Source organism: Neofelis nebulosa, chromosome 12, assembly GCF_028018385.1.
Source record: "Neofelis nebulosa isolate mNeoNeb1 chromosome 12, mNeoNeb1.pri, whole genome shotgun sequence".
Lineage (NCBI taxonomy): Eukaryota > Metazoa > Chordata > Mammalia > Carnivora > Felidae > Neofelis > Neofelis nebulosa.
The window spans coordinates 12,526,161-12,552,979 of record NC_080793.1 but is presented as its reverse complement, the minus strand read 5'-3'; the positions used below and the strand labels follow the sequence as shown (position 1 = coordinate 12,552,979).

General features: G+C 36.3%; 1 protein-coding gene across 5 annotated transcripts in view; it reads left to right on the top strand.

Moving 5' to 3' along the window:
- The window catches only part of RABGAP1 (RAB GTPase activating protein 1), a 181,158-nt gene that overhangs the window by 72,606 nt on the left and 81,733 nt on the right, over positions 1 to 26,819 (top strand). For all 5 annotated transcript variants that reach the window (XR_009251422.1, XM_058694213.1, XM_058694214.1 and 2 more), the window contains 3 exons: positions 8,348 to 8,522; positions 12,424 to 12,517; positions 16,711 to 16,861. Coding sequence is in view for 4 of the 5 variants with exons in the window: in XM_058694213.1 (XP_058550196.1) it covers positions 8,348 to 8,522; positions 12,424 to 12,517; positions 16,711 to 16,861 (420 nt within the window). In the remaining variant the exon portion in view is untranslated. The remainder of the gene's footprint in view (positions 1 to 8,347; positions 8,523 to 12,423; positions 12,518 to 16,710; positions 16,862 to 26,819) is intronic.

The following is a 26,819-nucleotide window of genomic DNA, read 5'->3' as shown; positions in this document are numbered from 1 at the left end:
CAATATATACCATATAATATACTTAATTTTATTTTGCTTATTATCTGTTTTTCCTGTTAGAAACCTCTACTAAGGCAGCATTCCTGATTTGCCTTGTTCACTGATTTATCCCAAGCATCTAAAACCTAGTAGTTCTCAGTAAATATTTGTTGACTTGATTTTATTTACATGTTCAATCTTCTGTTTTACAAAATTCTAACATTGCTTGTCAATATAATTGAATGTACTTAAAAAAATTTTTTTTAATGTTTTTGTTTATTTTTGAGAAAGAGACAGAGTACTAGTGGGGAAGGGCAGAGAAAGAAGGAGATACAGAATCCAAAGCAGGCTACAGGCTCTGAGCTGTCAGCACAGAGCCCAACATGGGGCTCGAAACTCACAAACTGTGAGATCATGACCTTAGCTGAAGTCGGAGGCTTAACCGACTGAGCCACCCAGGCGTCCCTTGAATGTACTTTTTGATAGCGATAAATATTTTGGTTGCAGTGTATTCCAAGTTAGTCCTTTTGGTTATAGTTAGAAAAAGGTGGCAAACAGCACAGGAATAGAGATTTCTCTTCAGTGTTTCTTAGGAGACAGAAAGTAAACCTGGGTCCTAGCACTGTTTTCCCAGGTCTTCACTGTGGCAGCAGAAAAGAATTAGCATAATGTTATCAGCTCTGGAGTCAGAGTATATCGATTTTACCACTAACTAGCTTTATGACTTTGAGGCAGTACCACCAACTCTGTGAGCCTCTTTACTCAACTGTCAAATGGCAGTGTTTTAATCTTGCTCATAGTGTTATTATGACATTAAGTGAGAAACCGTACAACACACTTGGCACATAGTATGTTCTTCATACATTTTAGCTATTATTCAGAGGACTGTGGAACCTTAGTGGGACAGAGGAAGAATAAAAAATTCTAAATCATGAAGTCAGAACAACATTGATATTAGTGGATCAGCCCAAGAGGAAGAACACTTCAGAAAGAAACCAATTTACAGGTATCATTTTAAAAGTTTAGGGAGTAGGGTTGATTCTTAAGTTTGTAGAGTTAGAGATGATAAACAGAAATTAATTCTATAATAATTTTAGTACAAATTTGTATGTAAGCAAACATATTCTCTTTAGAGTTCTGTCTCTTTTATCTTGGTGAACATAAGATTCCTCTGATCTTACTTTTCCTTTGAGGTCTTATACAACTTTGGATTCAAAGACTGCGGTGAGTTATAGGAATATTATATGGTTTGGTCTACTGTAATATATCTAAGTAGGCTAACAAATGACTTGGCAGGGTGAACTCTCCAAAAACACATATACCTGAGACCTAGTCTGATAGACTACTCTAGACTCTGTTAAGGTTATAAGCTAAACATAGACTGAGCTGTCAATATTTTCTTTGCAAAAAGCAGAAGTTTATATGTGGAAGCTAGGAGGAGGGCAAGGAATTCCTGAGAATAATCTTTCATTTTTCTCCTTATTTGGGTAAGTCTTACTTTGGTGGGGGAGGAGTTTTGTGAGGGGTAAGGAATGGGAAAGAAGAGAGAGAGTGTGAAGAATTTGAGGAACTTGTTGCTGTCTTAGGGCACTTAGAACACTGTTAATCTCATTCCTTGTAACATCATAAACTAAGTTTATTTCCTCCTTTACATTCGTGGCATTAAAAAGTAATAGCTATAGTGGTTGAGGGCCTACTGTAGCTGTCACTATACTAGCAACTTTGCTTTTTTCTGTCTTATATACTTTTCATAGTGATCCAGTGAGGATAATAGTATTTTCATTTTATAGATCCAAAGATGTAAAATATTTTATGGAATATTGTGTGAACAAAATGAATACCCAGGCCTTCTAAGAGTCTCAGGATTCTTTCCATAGGAACATGCTCCCTTTGTCTGTCTTTCTTTAAGAGCATTTTTAGAACTTACTTAAATTAAGCAGAATTTAAAACTTTAACCCTTTTGCAGTTCTCATCAGACAGAAAAGGAAACAGTGCTGCCGACCAAATTTTTTAAATACATAGCATATAATTTCTGTTTATTGCTGTCAGTATGGGAAAATAATTATAGAAATGTTTTTTTGGTTTTTTGTTTTTAAATGTTTATTCTTGAGAGAGAGAGCGAGGGAGGGAGGGAGGGAGGGGGGGGGAGGGGCAGAGAGACCTGGGGAAACACAAAATCTGAAACAGGCTTTGGGCTCCGAGCTATCAGAACAGAGCCCGACACAGGGCTCAAACTCAGGAATGGCAAGATCGTGACCTAGGCTGAAGTCAGACACTTAACCGACTGAGCCATCCAGGTGCCCCTAGAAATGTTTTTTTTTGATACATGCTTAAAAATTGATTCTTTCTCCTATCCCTAAAATTATCTGATGACTCAGTAACTCCTCTGTAGCCTGGAAGTCTTCCCAACTGTGCGGTTTATTATATTAAGATGGCATCATATCAGAGAAGAAACAAATTTAGTGAGGAAAGAATGATTGTTTTCTTGGATTTTAATTTTTAGATATCATTTACTAAAAGAGGAAGAAACTAATCTGAAGACTAAATATTCCATCAGTATCATAAGGTGAAGTTAAGACCAGCTAAGCATTCTTAGAACTATAGAATTACAGAATTTTATTGCCAAAGAGACTGCAGGGATCTTAAAATCTTTTATGAAATTATTTTATAAATGAAGCTGATGTCTCCATTGGCCAACATCATATAGACAAGTTATTAGCATAACTGTACTGGAAACCTGGTCCTATTATTTCTGTTTGGGGTGTGTGTGTGTGTGTGTGTATATGTATGTATGTATATAGGGATATGCACTGAACCACTATACCTCTCAAAATAAAAAATATGGAAATGCTTTCTATAGCAGAGATCTTCAATTGCTAAATCAGGAGACATGTGATATCATAGTATTCCATTATTCCTGGGAAGTGTCACTGGGATTAGGTGGTGACCAGTGGATTTTTCCTTTGTAAAAATAGTTTTCTTTTTGTATTTAGCAAATAAATTTGGGGTGGTTCTTGGCAACTTCCAACTATCCAGTTCTCTACAACTTTCTAACTGATGATTTTAGTATCCATTGATAATCCTTCCCTAAATCAGTTAAGCTCATTCACATAATTTCAATAGTAATTTAATATTACAGGGTTTTCTTCTTTTCTTTTATGTTTATATATGTTTCTAATATTGAGTATCTTCTTAATTACAGTAATAGTAATGTATTCTTTGCTTTATCCTACTTTATTGAAGAATTCAAAAGTAACAGTATTTCAGGAAATACCCTTAATACAGATCTTTATTTATTATTCCTAGCAAATTTATAACAAAATCTTTATTTTAATTTTACAAATCAAAAACTTGTAAAATGTTGAAAAAAAAAGGTACTATTTATTGAATGTGTTTTTGAAATATAGATTTTAGTTATAAAATTTCAGTGAGGACAAGCTTATATATTAATGAATTTAATGATGAGGTAATTAAGCATTCATTAATAAACGTGCACCATTTCTTTTTTTTTTTTTTTTTTAATTTTTGTTTTAATGTTTATTTTTGAGATAGAGACAGAGCATGAGCAGGGGAGGGGCAGAGAGGGAGACATGGAATGTCAGCTCAGAGCCCGACATGGGGCTAGAACTCACGGACCGGACCGTGAGATCATGACCTGAGCCGAAGTCAGATGGCCAACTGACTGAGCCACCCAGGCGCCCCTAAATTTGCACCATTTCTAAAATCTACCTTGTGTTAAACTGCGATTTGTGTACAACTTGCATTGTATAAGTTTTTTACTATTGTAAATAAAACCTGTATTTTAATATCCATATATAAAAATCACTATGTAACCTCTTAAATGAAAAGGTTTCCAGAATATTTCGTATATTCTGAACTTTTCTATAGATGCATAAATTTTGGGAGAAATATCTATTAATGTAACTGCAATACCTATGTATTACATAAAAATAGTTGTATATAATATGAAATTATTTGAGTCCACACAGTTTCAAATTCCCATTTGTTGATATTCATTTCAAAAAGAAATCAGTACTCCAATTAATAATAAAACTATTGAGTGAAGTTTAAGATTTTATTGAACTATTTTTTCCCTTTGAGCTATTCTAGTAAGATTATAAAATCAATTTCTGAACACAGGTTCAGAAGTTAATTGGAATTTTTTTTCTCCTTTATGTTACCACTTGACATATAGTTAGGTTCATTGGTTTCCATATTTTCAATTTGGGGTTGTTGGGTATTTTTTTACCTTTTTGGTTTAATTTATTTTTTTTGAATATTTAAATATAATGGTACAAAAGTCAAAATTATGTAAAAATGTACTCAGCAGTCATATTTACATTCATCTGTTTCTCCACCCAATCCCATAAGTAACCATTATTATTGGTTTCTGGGTTATCTTTCCAAAGTTTCTTTTTGTGAAAATAATGAAATACTCCTACATATTTTTAACTTCCTTTTTAAACAAAAACTAACATGTACTGTTCTACACCTTGCTTTTTTAATATATCCTGATGATCATTCCACAGTAGTTCACAGAGGTCTTCCTCATTCTTAATGACTACATGGTACTGTATTGTTCGGGTGAATCATGATCTTTGATTTTTAACATTTATTCATTTTTGAGAGAGAGACAGACAGACAGACAGAGAGAGAGGGAGATACAGAATCCAAAGCAGGCTCAAGGCTTCAAGCTGTCAGTACAGAGCCTGATGCAGGGCTCAAACCTACAAACTGTGAGACCATGACCTGAGCCAAAGTCAGACACTCAACCGACTGAGCCACCCAGACGCTCCATGATCTCTGATTTTTAAATTGTCCTCTATTGGATGGTTTTTTTTTTCAATCATTTGCTATTCCAAATAATGTTGCAGTATAGAACCTTGTATCATATGTTGTTTTGATTTTATGAAACTGCATCTTAGAGTAAATTTTTATTAGTATACTCATTAGCACATGACATAATTTTGCGTATGTAATTTTGTCATATTTGCCAAATTCTCCTCTCTCACAGTTGTAATCAGAGATGAGCAGGATATGAGAATACCTGTTTCTCCATATGTTTGTCATGAGTATATTGTCAAACTTAAGGATCTGATGGTAGTTTTAATTTATCCTTTGATGAATGAAAACCAGCATTTTTCATATGTTTAGGATTGATTTTACTTTCCTGTTCTCTGAACTGTCTCTTCATATTTTTTGCTTTTTGGTTTTGGCGTTTTTTCTCTTAGTTGTTAGAAGCTCTTTCTGTAGTTGAGAGATTAACCCTTTGAGATATAAGTTGCAAACATTTGTTCTGGTTTGTCACTTGACTTAAGTTATGATGAATCTTTTCAGCTTTTTGACTGTATAGTTTCTTTTCCTGTACTTGAATTCATCGAATTTTTCCTTTAAAGCTTCTGAGTTATAATTAGAAATGCTTTCCATACACCCAATAATAAAGAAATTTACACATTTTCTTCTATTACTTATATGGTTTCATTTTTCTACTTTTAGAGCTCTGATTCATTAGTATTTTATTCTGTTATATGATGTAAAGTATAAATCTAATTTAATGTTTTTCCAAATGACCATACACTTTTTTAATGTTATGTTTACTGTGTTTTATTATGTTCTCTTCATTATGGTTTTTATGTTCTATTCCATGGGGTTTTTAGGTTACTCATGCACCAATATCACCCTTTAAATTATGTAGACTTTATGTTTTAATATCTGATAGGGCTGCCCTCCCTCCCCAGTTCTTTTGTGGATTTTGTTTATTTTTCATGTAAACTTTAGATTCAAATTCTGTAGCTCTAGAAAAAAAGGATAGGTATTTTTACTGAAGAGAATTGACATCTTTATGATGTTTAGTCATCTTACCTGAGAACACGTGATACTGTTCCATTTATTCAAGTCTTTGTTTTTCTTACAAGAGTGCTTTTTTAAAAGCTTTTTATTACAGAAAATTCAAACATACACAGAAATAAAAATAATAGCGTAATAAACCCCCACATATTATTTCCCAGCTTCAATAATGAGTATCTTTTTAATAGCTGGAATTCTTGACTTATAAGCAAGGTTCAGTTCATGACTATGTTTATCTGACTTCAAAGGGCAGTGTTGGTCTGGTCAGTGTTATTCACAGAAGAGTTTCTAGGTGAACTGCAATGGTTATCACATTTATATAGTCTCTGAGAAATTTTTTTTAAAGGTAAAGAGCTGTTGATCTTTGAACTTTCTTATGTAGTATTTAAATGTTTCAGATAGTAATTTGTAACAAATCAAAAAAAAATCCTATTCCCTATCAAAGTATAATACTTAAAAATAATTAGAAATTTAGACTGAACATGTGTCATAGATTTTAGTTCAGTTCATTAAGTAACGAGAGAACCAGTAAGATGGTGAAACTGGCTTTATGTATTTGAGGAACTTGAGTTTATATAGTGCTTCTTTTAAAAAAAACGTATTAGAACAAGATTGCTAGGTTAGAAACAAAACTGGTTAATGTCTTATAGATTAACTTTGGGTTATCTTTTCTACTGGACAGAAATCATTTGCCCATCTACCAGATACAAATTTGTAGGCTAATATATAACTTCCCAGAGTCTGGGTTTTTAATTAATAGTAAGTAGCTAAGTCAAAATTGTTTATTCATCTAGAAAATTAAATAATCCTTAGGTAGACCTGTTAAAACAAAGTTGTCAAACTGCAGTCCATGGGTCAAGTCTGGCCTGGCCTTTGTTTTCATAAAGTTTCTTTGGAATGCAGCCATGGTCACCTTACTCAGTATCTGTGGGTGCTTTTGTACCATAACGGTAGAGTTGAATAGTTGCCACAGACTAGTGGTCCCCAGAGACTAAAATATTTATTCTTCGGCCCTTTACAGAAAATTTTACTGACTTCTATATTAAGTAGGCATTTCTGTACCTTATGAACCTTTTAATCCCCTTTCTGTATTTTTACTTTATGCTTGTACATCTTTCTCATTGGTGTAGCCACCTTGTGAGTTATCTTTGTATCTTTCCCTACAGTTCTGCCTTTTCTTCCTGCTCTGTATTTCACTTTTTCCCTCCTCCTTCTCCTTAAAACTGTCTGTAATGTGGACTATTAATATATTTATTTTTTTTTAATTTTTTTTTTTTTTCAACGTTTTTTATTTATTTTTGGGACAGAGAGAGACAGAGCATGAACGGGGGAGGGGCAGAGAGAGAGGGAGACACAGAATCGGAAGCAGGCTCCAGGCTCCGAGCCATCAGCCCAGAGCCTGACGCGGGGCTCGAACTCACAGACTGCGAGATCGTGACCTGGCTGAAGTCGGACGCTTAACCGACTGCGCCACCCAGGCGCCCCAATATATTTAAATTTGGTACTGGCAAAGTTTTATATTCTCTGTCCTTAATTTTTAATTTAGGTGAGTTCAAACTGCTATACGTTTGCCTCAAAATACAAACTAATTTGAGATATAAGATTTCTGTGATTTAATCCTTTTTTTGTTGCCCACCTTTACCCTCCCCCCCAGTTGTAGCTTTCACTGGAAGAAAAGTTCCTACAGTGCTTTAATTAATAAGCGAAAGGAGTGGGAAGAAACATGGAAATAAGAGGACTCTCTTAGTCCTAAACTTTGTTTTAGAATTAAAAAAAAAAAAATTTTGTTTTAATGTTTATTTTAGAGAGAGAGAGTGAGCAAATGAGTGCAAGCGGGGGAGGGGCAGAGAGAGATGGAGACCCAGAAAACGAAGCAGGCTCAAGGCTCTGAGGTGTCAGCACAGAGCCCCATGGGGAGCTCAAACTCACAAGCTGTGAGATCATGACCTGAGCCGAAGTTGGAAGATTAACCAACTGAGCTACCCAGGCACCCCTAGAATTTTTTTTTGTTTGTTGATTTTGAAAGAGAGAATCCAACCAAGCAGTCTCCACACTGTCAGCACAGAGCCCAACATGGGGCTCAGACTCAGGACCATGAGATCATGACCTGAGCTGAAATCACAAATTGGATGCTTAACTTATTGAGCCACCCAGGCGCCCCTAAAATATTTTTAAACGTTTTTTTGATGGATAGTTTCATATAGGAAACTTTAAAGGACACCTTAAAGTAACAAGGAAGCTATAGATGGTTAACGCTTACTAGATATTGGCAATTGCATATATGATGATACAGTATGAAGACAATAAAATTGCAGAGCAAGAGTCCCGCCCAGTAAATAACCTATTTTTCTATGGGTTTTTAAATCCAAACATGTATTTTTCTATTTAGAAAAGGTTACATTTAGTGTAGACATTCAAAGTGATACCTTTTTATTCTCACATCCTATATGAAATCAGAAGTGTAGTGCTCAATTAAAAAATAATTTTACCACTTAGTAAATAATATTTTTTCATCTTCAAGATAAAGCAGAAGGAAAGAAAGAACAATACTGATACTTTATATGAAGTTGTGTGCTTGGAAAGTGAATCAGAAAGAGAGAGGAGGAAAACTACAGCCAGTCCCTCAATTCGCCTGCCACAGTCTGGATCTCAGAGTTCCATGATACCTTCTCCTCCAGAAGATGATGAAGAGGAAGGTAAATTGTAGGGAGACCTTAATTTCTATTTTGGGGTGGCAAACCAAGCAAACCATTATCATTTTGTCAGGGAATTGATAATGTGACGTAGCATTTGGAATTCTTTCAATGCTTATGAGAGTGTACTATATGCAAAGGAGTATGGGAGATTCAAAAATGGTGAATATAGGACATTCTTTAAGATAATTGTATCAGTTTGGAAAAAATGAGATTTATGGTCAGTGCTTTTTTTAAAGAGTCTGCCTATGCTATCTTAATGTATTAGCACATTTTTAGAGCACATGTGACATAGATTCTACCTGAATACGTGTTCCTATCTCTGCTGATTTATTTTAGAGGGACAGTTTCATTTGCCAAAATGTGGCTTCCACACATGATCCTTTCACAAAATACATGTATTTAAATATACAAATTTATGTTTATACATTATTGGATTTCACACTGGTAAACTTTAGGAATCAACCAGTTCCTTTTTTTTTTTTTCTCCCACCCTCACCCCCCATGGTTATATCCATTAAGTAATCTGTCAGTCTGTTAGTCTCTGTTAAAAGCTACTATGTAGAAGTGAGAAGTGGAAAGAAGGAGCACAGGAAAAGTAAAAGTTTGGGAGGCATTTTCTAACTGATAATTTTGTACCAAGACATTATTTTTAAGAGGAAAAGACTGGTTATGATAGAAAGTCATATGAAGCATGTGTCTGTGTGAGGTTCATATGGAGTGTTATGGAAATTCATACAGGAGAATCCATTTTTCATTGTGGGCAGATGTAAGGCATCGTGAAGAGTAGTTTTGGAGCTGGGACTCTTAAGGTGCAAGGAGAATAAATGGGCTGGTTTGGGCACTTCTGGCTCAGAAATTGCATTAGCAAAGGCCTAGAGGTGGCTGGCTAGAATGATTGATACATACCCATGATTATATGTACTTTTTTCAAGTTAGAGCAAGCCCTGACTTTCCAATTCCCATTGTTCCCTATAACTTTTACTTTTCCTGTGAGTAATCAACAGGCATTTGTTAATATTAATGACCACCTGGTACTAGGTGCTTAATATGTGGTACTTTGTTTCTAAAGTAACATAATACTTTGTTTATATAATTCTCTCAAAAATTCTGAAAACTAAGATTTACTATTATCCTTATTTTGCACGTAAGGAAATGGAATCTCAGAAATATGAATTTGCCCAAGGTCACACAGCTAGAAATTGGCAAAGAGGGTCTTAATCTGGTTCTGAGAGTTAGCTGTCTGAGCTCTATTCTGTAATCATCTCTGTGCATTTAGTTCCCATAAAGCATTTTGAAGTGCAAAGAAAGCACACGTATTGTTTTGGGAGAAGTTAGAGACACAATTTAAAGTCTACCTTGAGAGCCAGTTAAATCATGTGTTAAAGCTGGGAAGGGTGGAATTGTTCTCACTGTTTGAGACTTCTCTATAACTAGCAGTCTTGAGACTTGTAGTTTACCTTCTAAGTCAACACTGCTTAAGGTGGAAGAGCAAGTAATAGTTTGGAGAACTCTTCTACCCTTAAACTCAGCAATAAAAGTAAAACCCACCATAAACTGAGAAAGACACTCTATTTTTATGAAACCAGAGAATGGTCAAATGCTGAATCTGAATGCTGTGCATTTTAAAGAGTATTTACCGGTTACAGAGAAATTTGGGCCCAACTGAAGGATAATATCGTGTCTAACATCTGGTTGTAATCTATAGCAGGCATACATTTTTCAATGTAACTGAGGAGTTCAGAGGACCTCCAGTGATAGTTGCTAACTAGGAGACATGAGGGCCAATGGCGGACCATGAGAGAGGGAACACTAGAACACAAGCTCTGGGAAGGAAGAACATGTATCTTTTTTTTGCCCACGCTGTTTCCCTAGTGTGTAACACCATTCCTGGTATGTAATAGATGCTCAGTAAATATTCGTGGGATGGGTACCCCTGCTGCGATCCATTCCTATAGTGAAAAACTAATGACAGGACCATGTTGCTGAAGAAAGCTGTGCAGACATGCCATCTTTTAATTCTCTAACATAATATATGGACCAAGGAGACCCATCCTGTTGTCATGTGTTTGCTCCCTGGAAAGAAATGTCCATGGTCCTGTAGAGAGGCTCCTTATTCCATAGGACATTGGTGCTCCCAGGACTGGAAGCCAGCAGATATAAAGGGGAGGTGTTCAGAAGCAACATTTTGCATCTGAGGTTGCCTGCTCCCTTTCTACCCATACCCCTGCTGTAGGTACATGGAGTTGTAACCACATATTTCAGACTACTGTCCACATATGTTGAAAGCATCCAAACCAGAAAAAGACAATTTGATAAGGCAGATATTCCTGATCTCTTTAAAGGAATTGTCATCTCTTGTACATCTTAGTACATTTTTTATAGCTACTATTCCCCAAAGAGTTGTATTATATTGATATTTGAATGAGTGGAGAATTACGTGAGACCTTAGAAAGTAGGGTGAATTCTGACAAAATAATGAAGTTGGGGAAGTTTATCTTTGTGCCCTTGAGCCTTTATCTTTTCCTTATTGATCCTCCCATTTGTCCCAAAGGAGGTCTCACTTACACTCAGTCTGCGTCTTCCCTATCTTACCATGAAAACTGATGATAATGTCTAAGGCATTAGAATGTACAGGTGTTATAAGTATCATGGATTTCTGAGCTGTCACTAGTTGAGATGCAAATTCATGATGTAATCATTACAGGTATAAAGATCATTACAGGTATCATTACAGGTATAAACTTTGTTTAGGCAGGTTAGGCCAAAAAACTTAGAAACAGCATTGGTGAGGACACATGTAAGCAAGTACCATTGTACTCAACAGTGGAAATGTAAATTGTAGAGCCATTCTGGAAGGCAATTTGTCAGTAAGTTACAGAATCCTTAAAATTATGCATTTTAGCCCAGGATCCACTTCTGGGCACATACCCAATGAAAGCAAGAGATATATTCATCCTGACACTATTTGTAGCAAAAAATGGAAAACTACCTAAGTGTCCAACAAAAGAAGATCGATTAAGTAAATGTCTTAGTCCATGTTTCCCACCCGCCCCCCGCCCCCCCCCCCCCACTTCATGATAACTTCTAAAAATTCTTTCACAGGCCTTCTTTATCAGTGTCCCTTTTTTTTCACTGTCTTCCTATCTTATAGTCTTTAAATTCTTACTTGAATTTACTTTTCTTAATTACTAGAGTTCAGTTTGAAATGATTCATTTTGATCCTTTTTGATATTTTTGTGCTTTCTGTTATAAATTAATGTATGTCAGTGTAGAAAATTTAGTCATAAGAACATAGGGGGAAGAAGGAAGTAAACCATAACTCCGTTACTCAGAGACAGTAATTGTTAGTGTCTTAGCATAATTTATTCCAGACTATTTTGATCATAACAAAGACTTATCAGCTCTTGATATTTTTACTTTATCTGGCATTTTGCCAGATTATTAATGTAAACACATGTCAGTGTGTAATCACATTGTAAACATCATGTATCATAATTTATTTAGCCACTCTCTGCTCTACTCCTGTTGGACACTTAGGTGGTTTGTAATTTTTTTTAACTGTTGTAAATAAGACTGGTACATATTTTCATAGATAAAGCTGTTTGCTTTGGAAGAGGAAAAAGAAGATACCATAATTTGAGTTTTACCATTTTATAATTACATGGCTCTTTTCCTCAGTTGACATAATGTGGACCTCATGGAAAGCTAAAGAAATAAAGAGATCACAGCAACATTCTACCTAGGACCATTTTCATTTTCTTTGTATTTACATTTATATGCTAAAAGAAATTATGACTTCATCCTCCCAGTAAAATCTTTCAAATTTGACTGTTATGTTTCCATTCATTCTTCTGGCTAGCATAGCCACTTTTGTTATCCTTTTCTGTGTGTTTTATTAAAGATAATGATGAACCCCTCTTGAGTGGATTTGGTGATGTATCCAAAGAATGTGCAGGAAAAATTCTTGAAACATGGGGAGAACTGCTATCAAAATGGTAAGTTAGAATAGTTCTCCTTTTCATCTGTAATTCTCATTTTCTGGGTAGGATATCTTCCCTTAACTACAGTATTCAATTTTGGAACTATTCAATTCTGGAACGTATCATAGAAACCAAAATATGAAGTTTGTATTCTAGAATCTCTGTTTTTAGCCGTTTTAAGGGTAAGTAGTGAATATCTGCAGTCAACTTTCAGAATATCAGAAACCTAATAGATTCTCATTGCTGCAGAAAATATTAATTCAGACATGGAATATATGAAAGGAATAAATCAAGAAAGATGGCCTTTTTATTGATGCACTTAGGAACTACTGACAAAGATAATACACAACAATTAAGACAGTACACCTTTATCAGGGAAGTTTGGAGGATGCTTACACAATGCGTAGAGCCACAGTAGAGGCCTCAGGTGGGATTTTTCCTTATCTGTGTTATGTACAGCAGAGTGTTTTGAATGTGCTGCATACATTGACTGCTCTAACAATTACTTTTCCTACAAACACTTGTAAGATTCAGGAATTTCTTGTCAAGAGAAATTCTGTGCTCAAGAGATAGCTTGACAACATTGTTAAGCACTATCCTGTAGACTGTCTAAAAAGAATCTACAGGTATTTATACTAATAGTATACTAATACTATACTAATTTCAGGTATTTATTAATGAGACCAGAGACACTCTGGTAAGTCAGGTTGGTGAGACATTTATGTAGTTCCTTTTTCCTCTCTGTAGGATGCCAGTATATGCTGGGAAAAAAAGCTTCAAAAGTGATGTGAGCACTTCTCTAATTTCTGACTTTCTGGTTGTTAGAATTGTCATGTGAGTTCCCCGTGGGCCTGTTACTTTGGGGTCTGATTTTCTCAGAAAATTTAACTGTTGAAGCCTTTCACTCTGTTCTTAGAAAACCATGTTTCGGCATTTAAAAAATCATCCGTGTCCTTAAGGAATGGGACTACAAATGGGCATCATCTGCTTCTAGCTCTCTCACATCTCTCACAGTGCGAGAGCTTTACACTTCTGGTGAAACATGCTCCACATTGGGAAATGTCAAATGTGTACAGGAGGAGAATGCAAACCAAAGCATGGTTTGTCTTTACACAAGTGCTTTTAATAAATGAACTCTGCAAAAGCCCCCCTGGGATATAGTTCTCATTTATATTTGATATTCCTTTAGCAGTCAGGAGACAGACCTGCTGATGCTCTCGTCACAATTATATTTTCAGTTCAGTGAATTTGGAGTGTTTGGACTGCTGCTGGCAGGCATTTCATCTGAAGAAAAAGGTTTCTGCTCTAAAATAGAAATGTAATTGAATCTTGACATGGTTACATAACACTGTATTTAAAATCATTTAGATACAGCATTTAGACTGTAGGTTTTATTGGATGAACTCAGCAGCATTTTATACAGTTGTTTGGAATTTGTTTTGTTAACAAGTTTTGTTTCTTGAATTTTTTAAATTACGTCCTTGTCTCATTTCCTCAAATATATTAACTGAGTTTACATTTTTGTTTAGGGCGTTTAAAACTGTTTTTGCTGGTTTGGGTCATATCTTCAGAAATGATAATGCAGTCTTTTTCTTTAATTCATTTCATCACTTTTTTCCATCATAGGAAACATGGCGATATTGTGGAGTTTTAGAGCCTAGTAGACCTGGCTTCAAATCCAACCTCTTTTACTTCCAAGCTGTATGGTCTTGGGCAAGTCACTTAACTCTTCTGAGTCTCTTTCTTCATTTACAAAATACACAAGTCTTTCAAATTGCCATTCAGGATTATTGTAAATTAAAAATAATGGATGTTGTACTAAGTAGCGATGGTAGTAAGAATTAATAAATTTACCATATGCCAGGCATTGTGCTAAGTTCCGTGTTTTATTTCAGTTACAACAACCTTATGAACTAGTATCCATTTATGCAGATGAGGAAACTGGCTCAGAGATTTAGTCAGCAATTTTAGTTAGTAAATGGCAGACCTAGAATTTTTAACACAGGCAAGTCTGATCCTAAAGCCGGTTTGTTTAATTCCACATTAGATTTTAGTGGCAGTATTAGCAGCAGTACATTTGAGCTCTAACTCTCCAAGTTCATTTAAACGTGACTCTTAGTGCAGAAGATAACTAATGTTGGTATAAAATAGTGTGTTGAGGTAAAGTTAATATGATCAATGACAAAATTATTCTGAAAATAATTTACCAATATAAATTAAGCTAGGGTTAGCAAATAAACCTAGGGTTAGGCTTATTGTTTCTGTAAAGGGCCAGGTCATATATATTTAGGCCATAGATACATATAGGTCATAAATATTAGGCTTTGTGGTGCAGTAATTTCTCTCACAACCACTCAACTCTGCTGTTAGAGGGCAAAAGCAGTCATAGATGATACATAAACAAAAAAGGCTGTCTCCACAAAAGTTGATTTATAGAAGCAGGTAGTGGGCCACATTTGGTGCACAGACCATAGTGCATCAATCTTTAAATTAAGTAACAACTGCTTTTGTTCTTTCTGCCCCCAACCCTTCAACTTTTATATAATTTTTTTTCCCAAGCAAAGACAAAACTATGTTGAATTGTCTATAGCTACTACATTAGGGTACTAGCATCACAGAATTAACCATTTTTAAACATACTGTGCCTTATTCTGTAGAATTCTAGGAACGTTTTGAGAAAAATCTGAGTCCTTTTTGTATTTTGAGAGTGGTCATTTTGTATCAGTAACTTACTGTTTAAATTTGATAATCACAGGAGCCATTTCACATCAGAGTCCTGCTTTACTGACTCAGTATTGGTAGCTCTCAAATCACAAAGCAGCCATGATATCAGCGCATTCATAGGTCTTAGAGTTTGAGGACTACCTAAGTCATTTAATCAACTTCCCTGAACTTCTTTCTCCATCTGTAAAACTGGAGATACTAGCCACCTACCTCACATGGTGGTTGTGAGAATCGAATAAGATTTCATGCAAACCACTTTGTAAATTGGTACCAACATTTCAAGATAAGTTTTCTTTTCCCCACTTTATAAATGAGATAAATGAACCTCAAAGACTTTAATAATTTATTTTGATGTTACAATAGTCCAGTCAAAACTTCCTTATCCATCATAATCATTCAAAAATATTACTTGAAGCAGGGTATCACAAAAGCCACTAAAAGTTTTATTTTTATATTTAAATATTTATTTTAACTTAGAATACTATTTTAACTTAGAACATATAAATATTTAATTCACTTGTGAATTTTGATGCAGGGCCAAGCCCTTATCTTTGGCTATATGTCCAGTGATTAGAATTTTGCTGTGTTTTTATTATATAAGCCACAACTATAAAGTTATGGTTTCCAGTTTTGATTTTTTTAATTCTTTTTTAATGTTTATTAATTTTTGACAGAGAGAGAGAGAGAGAGAGAGAGAGAGAGAGAGAGAGCGCGCATGAGTGGGGGAGGGGCAGAGAGAGAGAGGGAGACACAGAATCCGAAGGAGGCTCCAGACTCTGAGCTGTGAACACAGAGCCTGATGCGGGGCTCAAACTCATAGACCGCGAGATCATGACCTGAGCCGAAGTTGGACGCTCAACCGACTGAGCCACCCAGGCGCCCGTTGATTTTTATTAAAAAAATTTTTTTAAGGGGCGCCTGGGTGGCACAGTCGGTTAAGCGTCCGACTTCAGCCAGGTTCACGATCTCGCGGTCCGTGAGTTCGAGCCCCGCGTCAGGCTCTGGGCTGATGGCTCTGAGCCTGGAGCCTGTTTCCGATTCTGTGTCTCCCTCTCTCTCTGCCCCTCCCCCGTTCATGCTCTGTCTCTCTCTGTCCCAAAAATAAATAAATAAAAAAAAAATTTTTTTTAAGTACAGCAGTAATTTAAAGATACTTACAAAACAGTCTAGCTGCACAATTCTTTCCTCCACCCGATCTTTTACAGTTATCTTGGCCACATGTAATTCAATACTTTTTTTCTTTATTAGTATGTTACCTTTATTAAGTCTTTAAAAACCTTTTAGTTTAGTTTTCATAAAAATAATACTCTTTAGGGGCTCCTGGCTGGTTCAGATGGTGGAATGCACAACTCTTGATCTTGGGGTTGTGAGTTTGAGCCCCACGTTGGGTGTAGAGAGTACTTAAAAACAAGATCTTAAAAAAGAAAAAAAACCACTCTTTAGAGAATCTTTAATGTGCTTACAGATTTTGGCTTTCTTTTTAGGCATCTCAATTTGAGTGTGAGACCAAAGCAGTTGTCGTCCTTAGTAAGAAGTGGTGTTCCTGAAGCTCTGCGAGGAGAAGTCTGGCAACTGCTAGCAGGTTGTCACAACAATGACCACCTGGTAGAAAAATACCGAATTCTCATTACAAAGGTAAGGGGCTGAGAATTCAGCCTCAGCATTTAATCCTTTTAGAAATTTGTTATGAAAAGATTATTGTGGCTATTTGATTTCAATTTTATACAACAGCCCAAAAGTTGTTTCTAGCGTTGGCACAAAAAGAAAAGGAAAAAGGTTTTTCTTCCTTGACTGACTTCACCTTGGAGGCAGAGGATGGCCTCTGTTCATTGTGTATCTAAATCCTTTTTGACCATAATTGCATGTTCAGTCAGATCATTTGTGCCATGCAATATGAAACACTGTCTTTTGTTTATTTTAATTGTTTTCACACTTCACAGAAATGTGCTCTTTCTAGGTAAGGCCTAGTTCTAGTTTCTACAATAGGAAGAACATGATTTTTATTCTCTTATACTGGAGTCCCTTTTAGCTCATTCCTCTAAAATGAAGAATTCTCATTTTTTATAGTATTCCCTCTCAAGTTCATGCATTCCTTAAGGTTTTGCAAACAAAACAACAAAAACTATTCTTGAACAGCATACAAGAATTTAATTTTCTTCAATATTAAGTGATGCTTCATGCCTTTGTGCCCATCTCATTGGTTTTAATTTTTGTTTTTATTTTCTCACACTGTTGAAGTATTTCTCTTTGGAAAGCAGTTTCTCCATTCCCAAACCTGGGTTATGAATGAATTGCTCAGAACCTTGAATAATACCTAAAAATTTTTTAGTATGACAAAAGGTGGGACTTCTTTTAAAAATATATTAAAACCTTCGATGAATAATATCTCCATAAAACTCTTACTGTAAAAAAATCTTATGGGGAAGAACAACATTTGAACATGAAATTGGACCTCTTACCAGAACATGACTTTTATTTGATGACAATATTCATGTTCTTCTCATTTTATTTCTAGACAGATGTTTTTTCTTTCAAGAACTAATATTCTGATTTTTTTCCATTGTTGCTGTAACTATTCAAACAGCATTAACTGAGTGCCTGTCAAAACCACAGTGCAGGAGCTAGGAGGTGAAACCTATTGATTGCCGAGTAATACTCCATTGTATATATATACCACATCTTCTTTATCTATTCATCAGTCGAAGGACATTTGGGCTCTTTCCATACTTTGGCTATTTTTGATAGTGCTTCTGTAAACACTGGGGTGCATGTGCCCCTTCAAAACAGCGTACCTGTATCCCTTGGATAAATGCCTGGTAGTGCAGTTGCCAGGTCGTAGGATAGTTCTATTTTTAGTTTTTTGAGGAACCTCCATACTGTTTTCCAGAGTGGCTGCACCAGCTTGCATTCCCACCAACAATGCAAAAGAGATCCTCTTTCTCCACATCCTTGCCAACATCTGTTGTTGCCTGAGTTGTTAATGTTAGCCATTCTGATAGGTGTGAGGTGGTATCTCATTGTGGCTTTATTTGTATTTTCCTGATGATGAGTGACGTTGAGCATTTTTTCATGTGTCGGTTGGCGATCTGGATGTCTTCTTTGGAGAAGTGTCCATTCATGTCTTTTGTCCGTTTCTTCACTGGATTATTTGTTTTTTTGGGTGTTGAGTTTGATAAGTTCTTTACAGATTTCGGATAGTAACCCTTTATCTGATACATCGTTTGCAAATACCTTCTCCCATTCCATCAGTTGCCTTTTAGTTTTGCTGATTGTTTCCTTCGCTGTGCAGAAGCTTTTTATTTTGATGAGGTCCCAATAGTTCATTTTTGCTTTTGTTTCCCTTGCCTCCGGAGACTTGTTGAGTAAGAAGTTGCTGCAGCCAACGTCAAAGAGGTTTTCGCCTGCTTTCTCCTAGAGGATTTTGATGGTTTCCTGTCTTACATTGAGGTCTTTCATCCATTTTCAGTTTATTTTTGTGTATGATGTAAGAAAGTGGTCCAGGTTCATTTTTCTGCATGTCCAGTTTTCCCAGCACCACTTGCTGAAGAGACTGTCTTTTTTCCATTGGATATTCTTTCCTGCTTTGTCAAAGATTAGTTGGCCGTATGTTTATGGGTCTATTTCTGGGTTTCCTATTCTGTTCCATTGATCTGAGTGTCTGTTTCTGTGCCATAGTTTTGATTATTCTTAAACTTCATTTAAATGCAATCATACAACATTAAAAAAAAATAATTAAAAAAAAATAAATGCAATCATACAATAATGCAGCTCATACCCGTTTGAGTAGGACTTCTTTTGTTCATCTAATTTGGGAGTGTATCAGGAGCCCATCTTTCTCTTTTTGTTTTCATTTTTTTAATTGCAGAGAGTATTCCATTGTAGAAATAAAGCTCACTTGAAAAAAATCTATTCTGCTATTATAGGTATTTAGTTTTGCTTTGTTCTTTTCCAGTTTTAGCCATTGTGAACAAACCTGCTATGAACATTCTTGCATTTAGCAAATGTTATGGTGTGAATGTTTGTCTCCCTCAAAATTCATGTGGTGAAATTTAATTTCCAAAGTGATGGTATCAGAAGGTAGAGCCTTTGAGGGGCACCTGGGTGGCTCAGTATACTGAGTGTCCGACTCTTGGTTTTAACATCAGGTTCCACACTAAGCATGGAGACTGCTTGAGATTCTCTCTCTCTCCTTCTGCCCATCTCTCCCACTCACCTGCGTGCGCTCTCTCTCTCTCTCTCTCTCTCACTCTCTCTCTCTCTCTCTTTAAAAAAATGTGGGGCACCTGGGTGGCTCAGTCAGTTAAGCATCCGACTTCAGCTCAGGTCATGATCTTGCGGTTTGTGAGTTCAAGCATCCCATGTTGGGCTCTGTGCTGACAGCTCAGAGCCTGGAGCCTGCTGCTGATTCTGTGTCTCCCTCTCTGCCCCTCCCCTACTCGTGCTCTGTCTCTCTCTCAAAAATAAATTAACATTAAAGAAAACTTTTTTTTTTTTTAATTTTTTTTTTTTAACGTTTATTTATTTTTGAGACAGAGACGCAGCATGAACAGGGAAGGGTCAGAGAAAGAGGGAGACACAGAATCTGAAACAGGCTCCAGGCTCTGAGCTGTCAGCACAGAGCCTGACGCGGGGCTCGAACTCGCGGACCGCGAGATCATGACCTGAGCCGAAGTCGGACGCTCAACCGACTGAGCCACCCAGGCGCCCCTAAAGAAAACTTTTTTTAAATAAAAAATACGATAAAAAATTTTTTTAAGATGGAGGTAAAGCTTTTGAGAGGTGATTAGGTCATGAGGACAGAGCTCTCATGATAGCAAATAGTGCCCTTATGAAAGAAGCTCTAGAAAGATCCCTCACCACCTTCCATCATTTGAGGGCACAGCAAGAAGTCACCAGTCTGCAGTGAAGGAGAGGGCCTTCATCAGATCCTGACCATGTTGGCACCCTGATCTTGGATTTCTAGCCTCCAAAACTGTAAGCAATAAGTTTCTGCTGTTTTTAAGCCATCCTGTCTGTGGTATTTTGTTATAGCGGTCCAAATGGACTAAAAAAGCAAAGTTTATATATGTTAATATATGTATATAGACAATAATATTTACATGTATATATGTGTGTATATATATATATTTATATATTACTAATTTTAGGAGTTTTTAATTTATTCTGGACATGGGTTCTTTGCCAGGTATATGCTTCATGTTCTTAAATTTCGCATGTAATATTACTTTAGAGGTGTTTTGTTGTGCTTCTTCATAGACTAAATTTATGGCAGGAAACAGTGACTAGATTTATAGAATGAAGCCCCCCAAAACATTACCTTGCAAATAGAATTGATGAACATCTTTGTCGTCACCTTGCTTTAATTATCAAGCTTGTCTTATAAGGGGATATATGTAGGGTTTTTCCCATGTGACTTTTTTTTTTTTTTTTTAATTTTTTTTTTTTTCAACGTTTTTTATTTATTTTTGGGACAGAGAGACACAGAGCATGAACGGGGGAGGGGCAGAGAGAGAGGGAGACACAGAATCGGAAACAGGCTCCAGGCTCTGAGCCATCAGCCCAGAGCCCGACGCGGGGCTCGAACTCACGGACCGCGAGATCGTGACCTGGCTGAAGTCGGACGCTTAACCGACCGCGCCACCCAGGTGCCCCTCCCATGTGACTTTTATAATCCAGGGACAGGTTACCTTTCAGCAATAGAAAATACATAGGTATGTGTGTATTTTGAAGGTGTTTCTTATTTCTAAAAATTTTTGTAATGTTTATTTATTTATTTTGAGAAAGAGAGAGAGAAAGAGAGCGCACGTGTGCAAGCAGGAGAAGGGCAGAGAGAAAGGGAGACAGAATCCCAAGCAGGCTCCATACTGTCAGCACAGAGCCCGACACGGGGCTCTAACCCATGAACCATGAGATCATGACCTGAGCTGAAACCAAGAGTTGGACACCTAAACGACTGAGCCACCCAGGCGCCCCAAGGTGTTTTTATTTCTTTTTTTTTTTCTTTTTTTTATTTTTGGGACAGAGAGAGACAGAGCATGAACGGGGGAGGGGCAGAGAGAGAGGGAGACACAGAATCGGAAACAGGCTCCAGGCTCCGAGCCATCAGCCCAGAGCCTGATGCGGGGCTCGAACTCATGGACCGTGAGATCGTGACCTGGCTGAAGTCAGACGCTTAACCGACTGCGCCACCCAGGCGCCCCAGGTGTTTCTTATTTCTAAAAGCAGTGGAGTTTGAGGGCACTCTTCTCCCTTTTTTTTTTTTTTTTAAGTTTTTTATTTTTTAGGTTTTAAGTTTTTTTATTATTTTTTTTTAATTTTTTTTTTAATGTTTATTTATTTTTGAGACAGAGAGAGACAGAGCATGAACGGGGGAGGGGCAGAGAGAGAGGGAGACACAGAATCGGAAGCAGGCTCCAGGCTCTGAGCCATCAGCCCAGAGCCCGACACGGGGCTCGAACTCACGGACCGTGAGATCGTGACCTGAGCCGAAGTCGGACGCTTAACCGACTGAGCCACCCAGGCGCACCGGTTTTAAGTTTTTTTAAAGTGAGAACTTCAGATTTTTTTTTTTTTTTTCATCTCAAGAAGGGAAAAATAGTGGTAGTAGCTGCCCTTTTTGAGCACATATGTCACATGCTGAATTAAACACTTTATAACCATTATGTCATAAATCCAAAGAAAATCCCTGTGAAGTGGTAATTACTATTTCCATTTTAGAAATGAAGAAACAGAGGTTCAGTGAAGCTTAGTAATTTGCTTATAATCATTCACATAGTAAATGATAGAGGCAGAATTTGAACTCAGAGATGACTCTAAAGCTGGTTCTTTTCCATTCTCCCTACTTGTCTATCCTTGAACTTAAAATTTCTTTGTACAGCCATGTATGTACTTACACAAAATTTCCTGTAGACGCATGAACACATTTGTTTTTATGTGTAGTTTTTTATTCAGTTACTCCTCTATTGGTAGGCATTTACTTTGCTTCCAGATTTTAGCTTCTAAATGATGTTTTACTAAACATACTTAAACACGTTCTAAATCTCTTCTTTTTATGGAAGAGTGTGTGTGCAATCAGGAGTGTGCAATCAGGAGTGTGATTGCTGGATCAAAGGGTGACATGTTTTTTTAAGTGATTATTTAATTTTTATATTTAATTTACTTATGTCCAGCTTGACTTTCGAAAAGGCTGTTGCAGTTTATAGTTCACCAGCGGTGTAGCAAAGTACCTATTAACCCATATCCCAAACAGTATTAGTTATCAGTAACTATTTAATTTTCTGCTGTCAGTGGATGTAAGTGATACCAGCATATCTTTAGTTTGCAGATCTCTGACTACTGGTAAATGTAAGCAATTTAGTCTTCTGTGAATTACCTCTTCATCTTTTTTAAACATATATTCTCAAAACCAGAGATGGAAGAAGATCACTTAGATAAGATAAAAATTATCAGGGTGCAAGTGTGGCTCAGTTGATTAAGCATCTGACTCTTGATTTCTGCTGAAGTCATGGTCAGCTCATGGGATCAAGCACAGAATCTGCTTGGGATTCTCTTTCTCTCCCTGTCTCTCTCTCTGTCCTTCCCCAGCTTGTGCTCACTCTCTCTCAAAATAAATAAATAAACTTTTAAAAAAATCATTTACCCAAAAAAAGAACTCTGTACTCTATTATGTTTATTAATCCTTTATCTTCTTTATAAATATCTCTCTAAAACTTTAATTCTTTATTGACTTTACTGATGGTTTCATGCCTTACAAAACATTTTCTTTTTTTTTTTTTTTTTTTTTAAATTTTTTTTTCAACATTTTTTTATTTATTTTTGGGACAGAGAATGAACGGGGGAGGGGCAGAGAGAGAGGGAGACACAGAATCGGAAACAGGCTCCAGGCTCCGAGCCATCAGCCCAGAGCCTGACGCGGGGCTCGAACTCACGGACCGCGAGATCGTGACCTGGCTGAAGTCGGACGCTTAACCGACTGCGCCAGCCAGGCGCCCCAGCATTTTCAATTTTTATGTAGAAAAGTGTGTCTTGGTTAAGGTCTCTCCTACCTCTGAGTCTGTAAATGCAATTTCTGAGATTTTCTTGCAAGATTTTTATTGTATATGTTATATATTTATATCTTTAATCCATCTGGAATTTATTTTTGTACATGGCATATGATAGCGGCCCAGTTTTACTTTCTCCCAGATGGATAACCAATTGTGCTACTCCCATTTTCCTGCTGGATAGAACTGCCATCTTTGTTAGATCTTAAATTCTCATATATACTGGGATTGAGTTCTAGATTTTTCTGCTTATTGATCAGTTTGTGTGTCCCTATACCAATACTGTTTTGGTTTAAGAGGCTTTGAGTTATCTTTTTTCAAATCTTTTTTCACGGTTTCTTAATCCATATTTTTTTCTTATCTATTCTTTCATATATTTAATCTTCCATATAACTCTTAAAATCATTTTCTCCAGTCTTACCACCAGTGCCTCCCTGTAAGGTTATATAAGGATTCTAATTTGAATTCTATTTATTTTACATATTAATTTAGGCTATAAGTTACATTGTTATAGTGTCTTTATATCTAAGAGATGGTATGTCTTACCACTTGTTTAGGTCTTATTTTATGTCTGTTAAAGGCTTTAGAGTTGCCTTCATATATATGTCTTGTGCCTTTTTTGTTTAATTTATTCCTAAGAATTATCCTAGAGCATTCTTGCTGTTGCAAATGGAGTATTTTTTTTTTCCTTCTGATTTCTATTTCAAGGACCTAATTGCTACAATAGAGAATAGACATTGTGTTTTTTTAATTCTCTATCCATCTGCCTCTTGATATTTTCATTAGTTCCCCTAATTGGATTCTAGCATCTTTTGAGATTTTCAGGTATGCAGTAATATCAGCAGCAAAAACAGTTGCTTTTTTTCACTGTTCATGCAGACTGTTTGGTTTTCTTTGTATGTTAGAAATATCAAGACAGTGTTAAATGATGATGATGATGATAACTAGCATCCTTATCTAGTTCCTGATTTTACTTAAGGTGGTTTTAGGGTTTTTTTTTATTCTTTGGAAAGCATACTGTTCATTTCTTTGGTAAGTCTTAATTTTTATTGTTTTCACTTAAAATTTTTTTAATGTTTATTTTTAAGAGAGAGAGTGCAAGCAGGGGAGGAGTAGAGAGAGGGGGAGACACAGAATTTGAAGCAGGCTCCAGGCTCTGAGTTATTAGCATAGAGCCCAACACAGGGCTCAAACTCACACGAACCATGAGATCATGACCTGAGCTAAAGTTGGACGTTTAACCAACTGAGCCACCCAGGTGCCCCTATTTTTTATTTTAAAAAGTTTTTTCATGTTTATTTTTTGAGAGAAAGTGAGGAGGGGAGGGGCAGAGAGGAGGAGACAAAGAATCTGAAGTAGGCTCCATGCTGTCAGCACAAAGCCCAACACCGGGCTCAAACCCATGAACTGTGAAACGATGAACCAAGCCCAAGTTGGATGCTCAACTGACTGAGCTACCCAGGCGCTCCTGTAGGTTTTATTGTATTTAAGTGATTTTCTTCCATCTCTGGCTTTGAGATTTTATTAGGAATCTCTACTAAATTTTATTAAGAAGTGTTTTTTTTTTCTTTTTTAGCATTTAATGTGATTTTTACAGATTTGTAGTGGAATAGATATATAATCTATCAACATTATGATAGACTTCTTGATACTGAACTATCCTTGGCTTCATGGAATAAATTTCTGCAGACCAAATACTCTTAGATTCTTTGTTTTCTATTCATTCTGGCCTTTGACCAAAGGCTCCTCAATCTTGATCTCTAGATAGAACTTGTCAGACACATTGGGGAGGAACCTTAATAGGTAATCCATAGGGACTCCCATGGCGCTTTTTTGTAAATTCTCAAGTTGTAAGACCTGAGCTGTTTGGGTCTGGTGAATCAAACTGCAGTTGACAATGGAGGGAAAAGGAGACACTTTCTGGTCTCCAACTTCCAGAATCCATTTCTGGCCCTTCTTTCTTTTGATTATTTTTAACCTTTTATGCTATTGACTATTTATTTATTTAGTTTGCTTAGTAGCAGAAATTTATGTCAAAATTGCTTCCTTATATTTCTAATTCCTTTTGTAACCACTCAGCCTTGTGTTTTCTGAAACCTGTTTGCTTTATTTTCTCTAGTGGTTTTATTGATAAACTTTTGTTATAAGAATCTTTTGCTATGAATTTCAAGTTTGTATCCAAAATCTAAATTAATAAAAAGTCCATGTAACCATTCTTTACATTTTTAATTGTTTGTCCAAGGGAGGTCCTAGAGGCCCAGCCACATTTTACCAGTCCGGAAATTTAATTTAAATTCTAATTAAAATTCCATTATTATGCAGATTGTTTTGGTTTTAATTGAAAATATCTTTGGTAGACTTGGCAGTAGTGAAAGATTCAATAATATATAGCCTTAGATCCTAGAATAAAAAGGAAGTCAGTTTAGCAAAAAGAGCACTGGCCTTGGAGTTAGGAAGCCTGAGTACTATTCCAGCTCTGCTACTAGCTTATATGAACTCAAATGAGTTCTTGACTTGTGACCATTCACTTCCTCTTTTCTTAAATAAGTTTGCTAAAGTAAATGGTTGATTTTCCTTTTAGCTTGAACATGCTGGAAAATTAGATATATAGCATGTTTGAATCCTGCCTCCCAAAATAGCCCATGATTCTGTTTCATAGCCGAGTACTCCTGCTGTCTGCTTCTATAGGAAAATAGGTTTTGAGTAGACTTTTAAAACTATATTGTGTGCTCCCACATAGCAGTTGCTGTAGTAGGTCTGCTATAGACTGAATGTATCCCCCTAAATTTCATGTGTTGAACTCATAACCCTTACAATGTAATGGTATTTGGAGGTGGGCCTTTGGGAGATAACTAGGTCAAAAGAGAGCAGCTCTCATGAATGAGATTAGTATCTTTATCAAAATGACCCCAGTTAGCTCCCTTGCCCCTTCTGCCTTACAAGGACATAGTGAAGATGACTGTGGATCCTGATGGGATGCCAAATCTGACAACACCTTGATTTTGAACTTCCTAGTCTCCAGAACTGTGCTAAATTTCTGTTGTTTATAAGTTATTCAGTCTGGTATTTTTGCTATAGCAACCTGAATGGACTAAGATACATTTTCTTCAAATTGGTATTTATGAAAATAATTTCAGGTCTCTATATCCTATCTCTGTAATATCATGTCTCCTGTAGTGAGTTTCTGTAAGTCATATCTGCCCAGGGAGTTCTAAAGGTTTCCTGAATTATAAGACTGGAAACATAATAGGCTTGATCATATTAAAATACCTGATTTTTGATAATTTTTGATCTACATATAGGCAATTTTATATGCATCGACCTAATAAATAGGTGAATTAAACTGTTACCATACTAGGGCTTTACTTGAAAGATCTTCATTCAGAATTGCCTGTTGTCTTATTAGGCATTTGTTGTTTAGTCAGCCATAAATACCTTTGAAAGCCTGCTTGATGTCAGCCTTGTGCTAGGCTTCATGGATATGCCAAGAATAAAATATACCTGCTCCCTGTTTGGGAAAGACTATGGTTTAATGAAGGAAACAAACAATT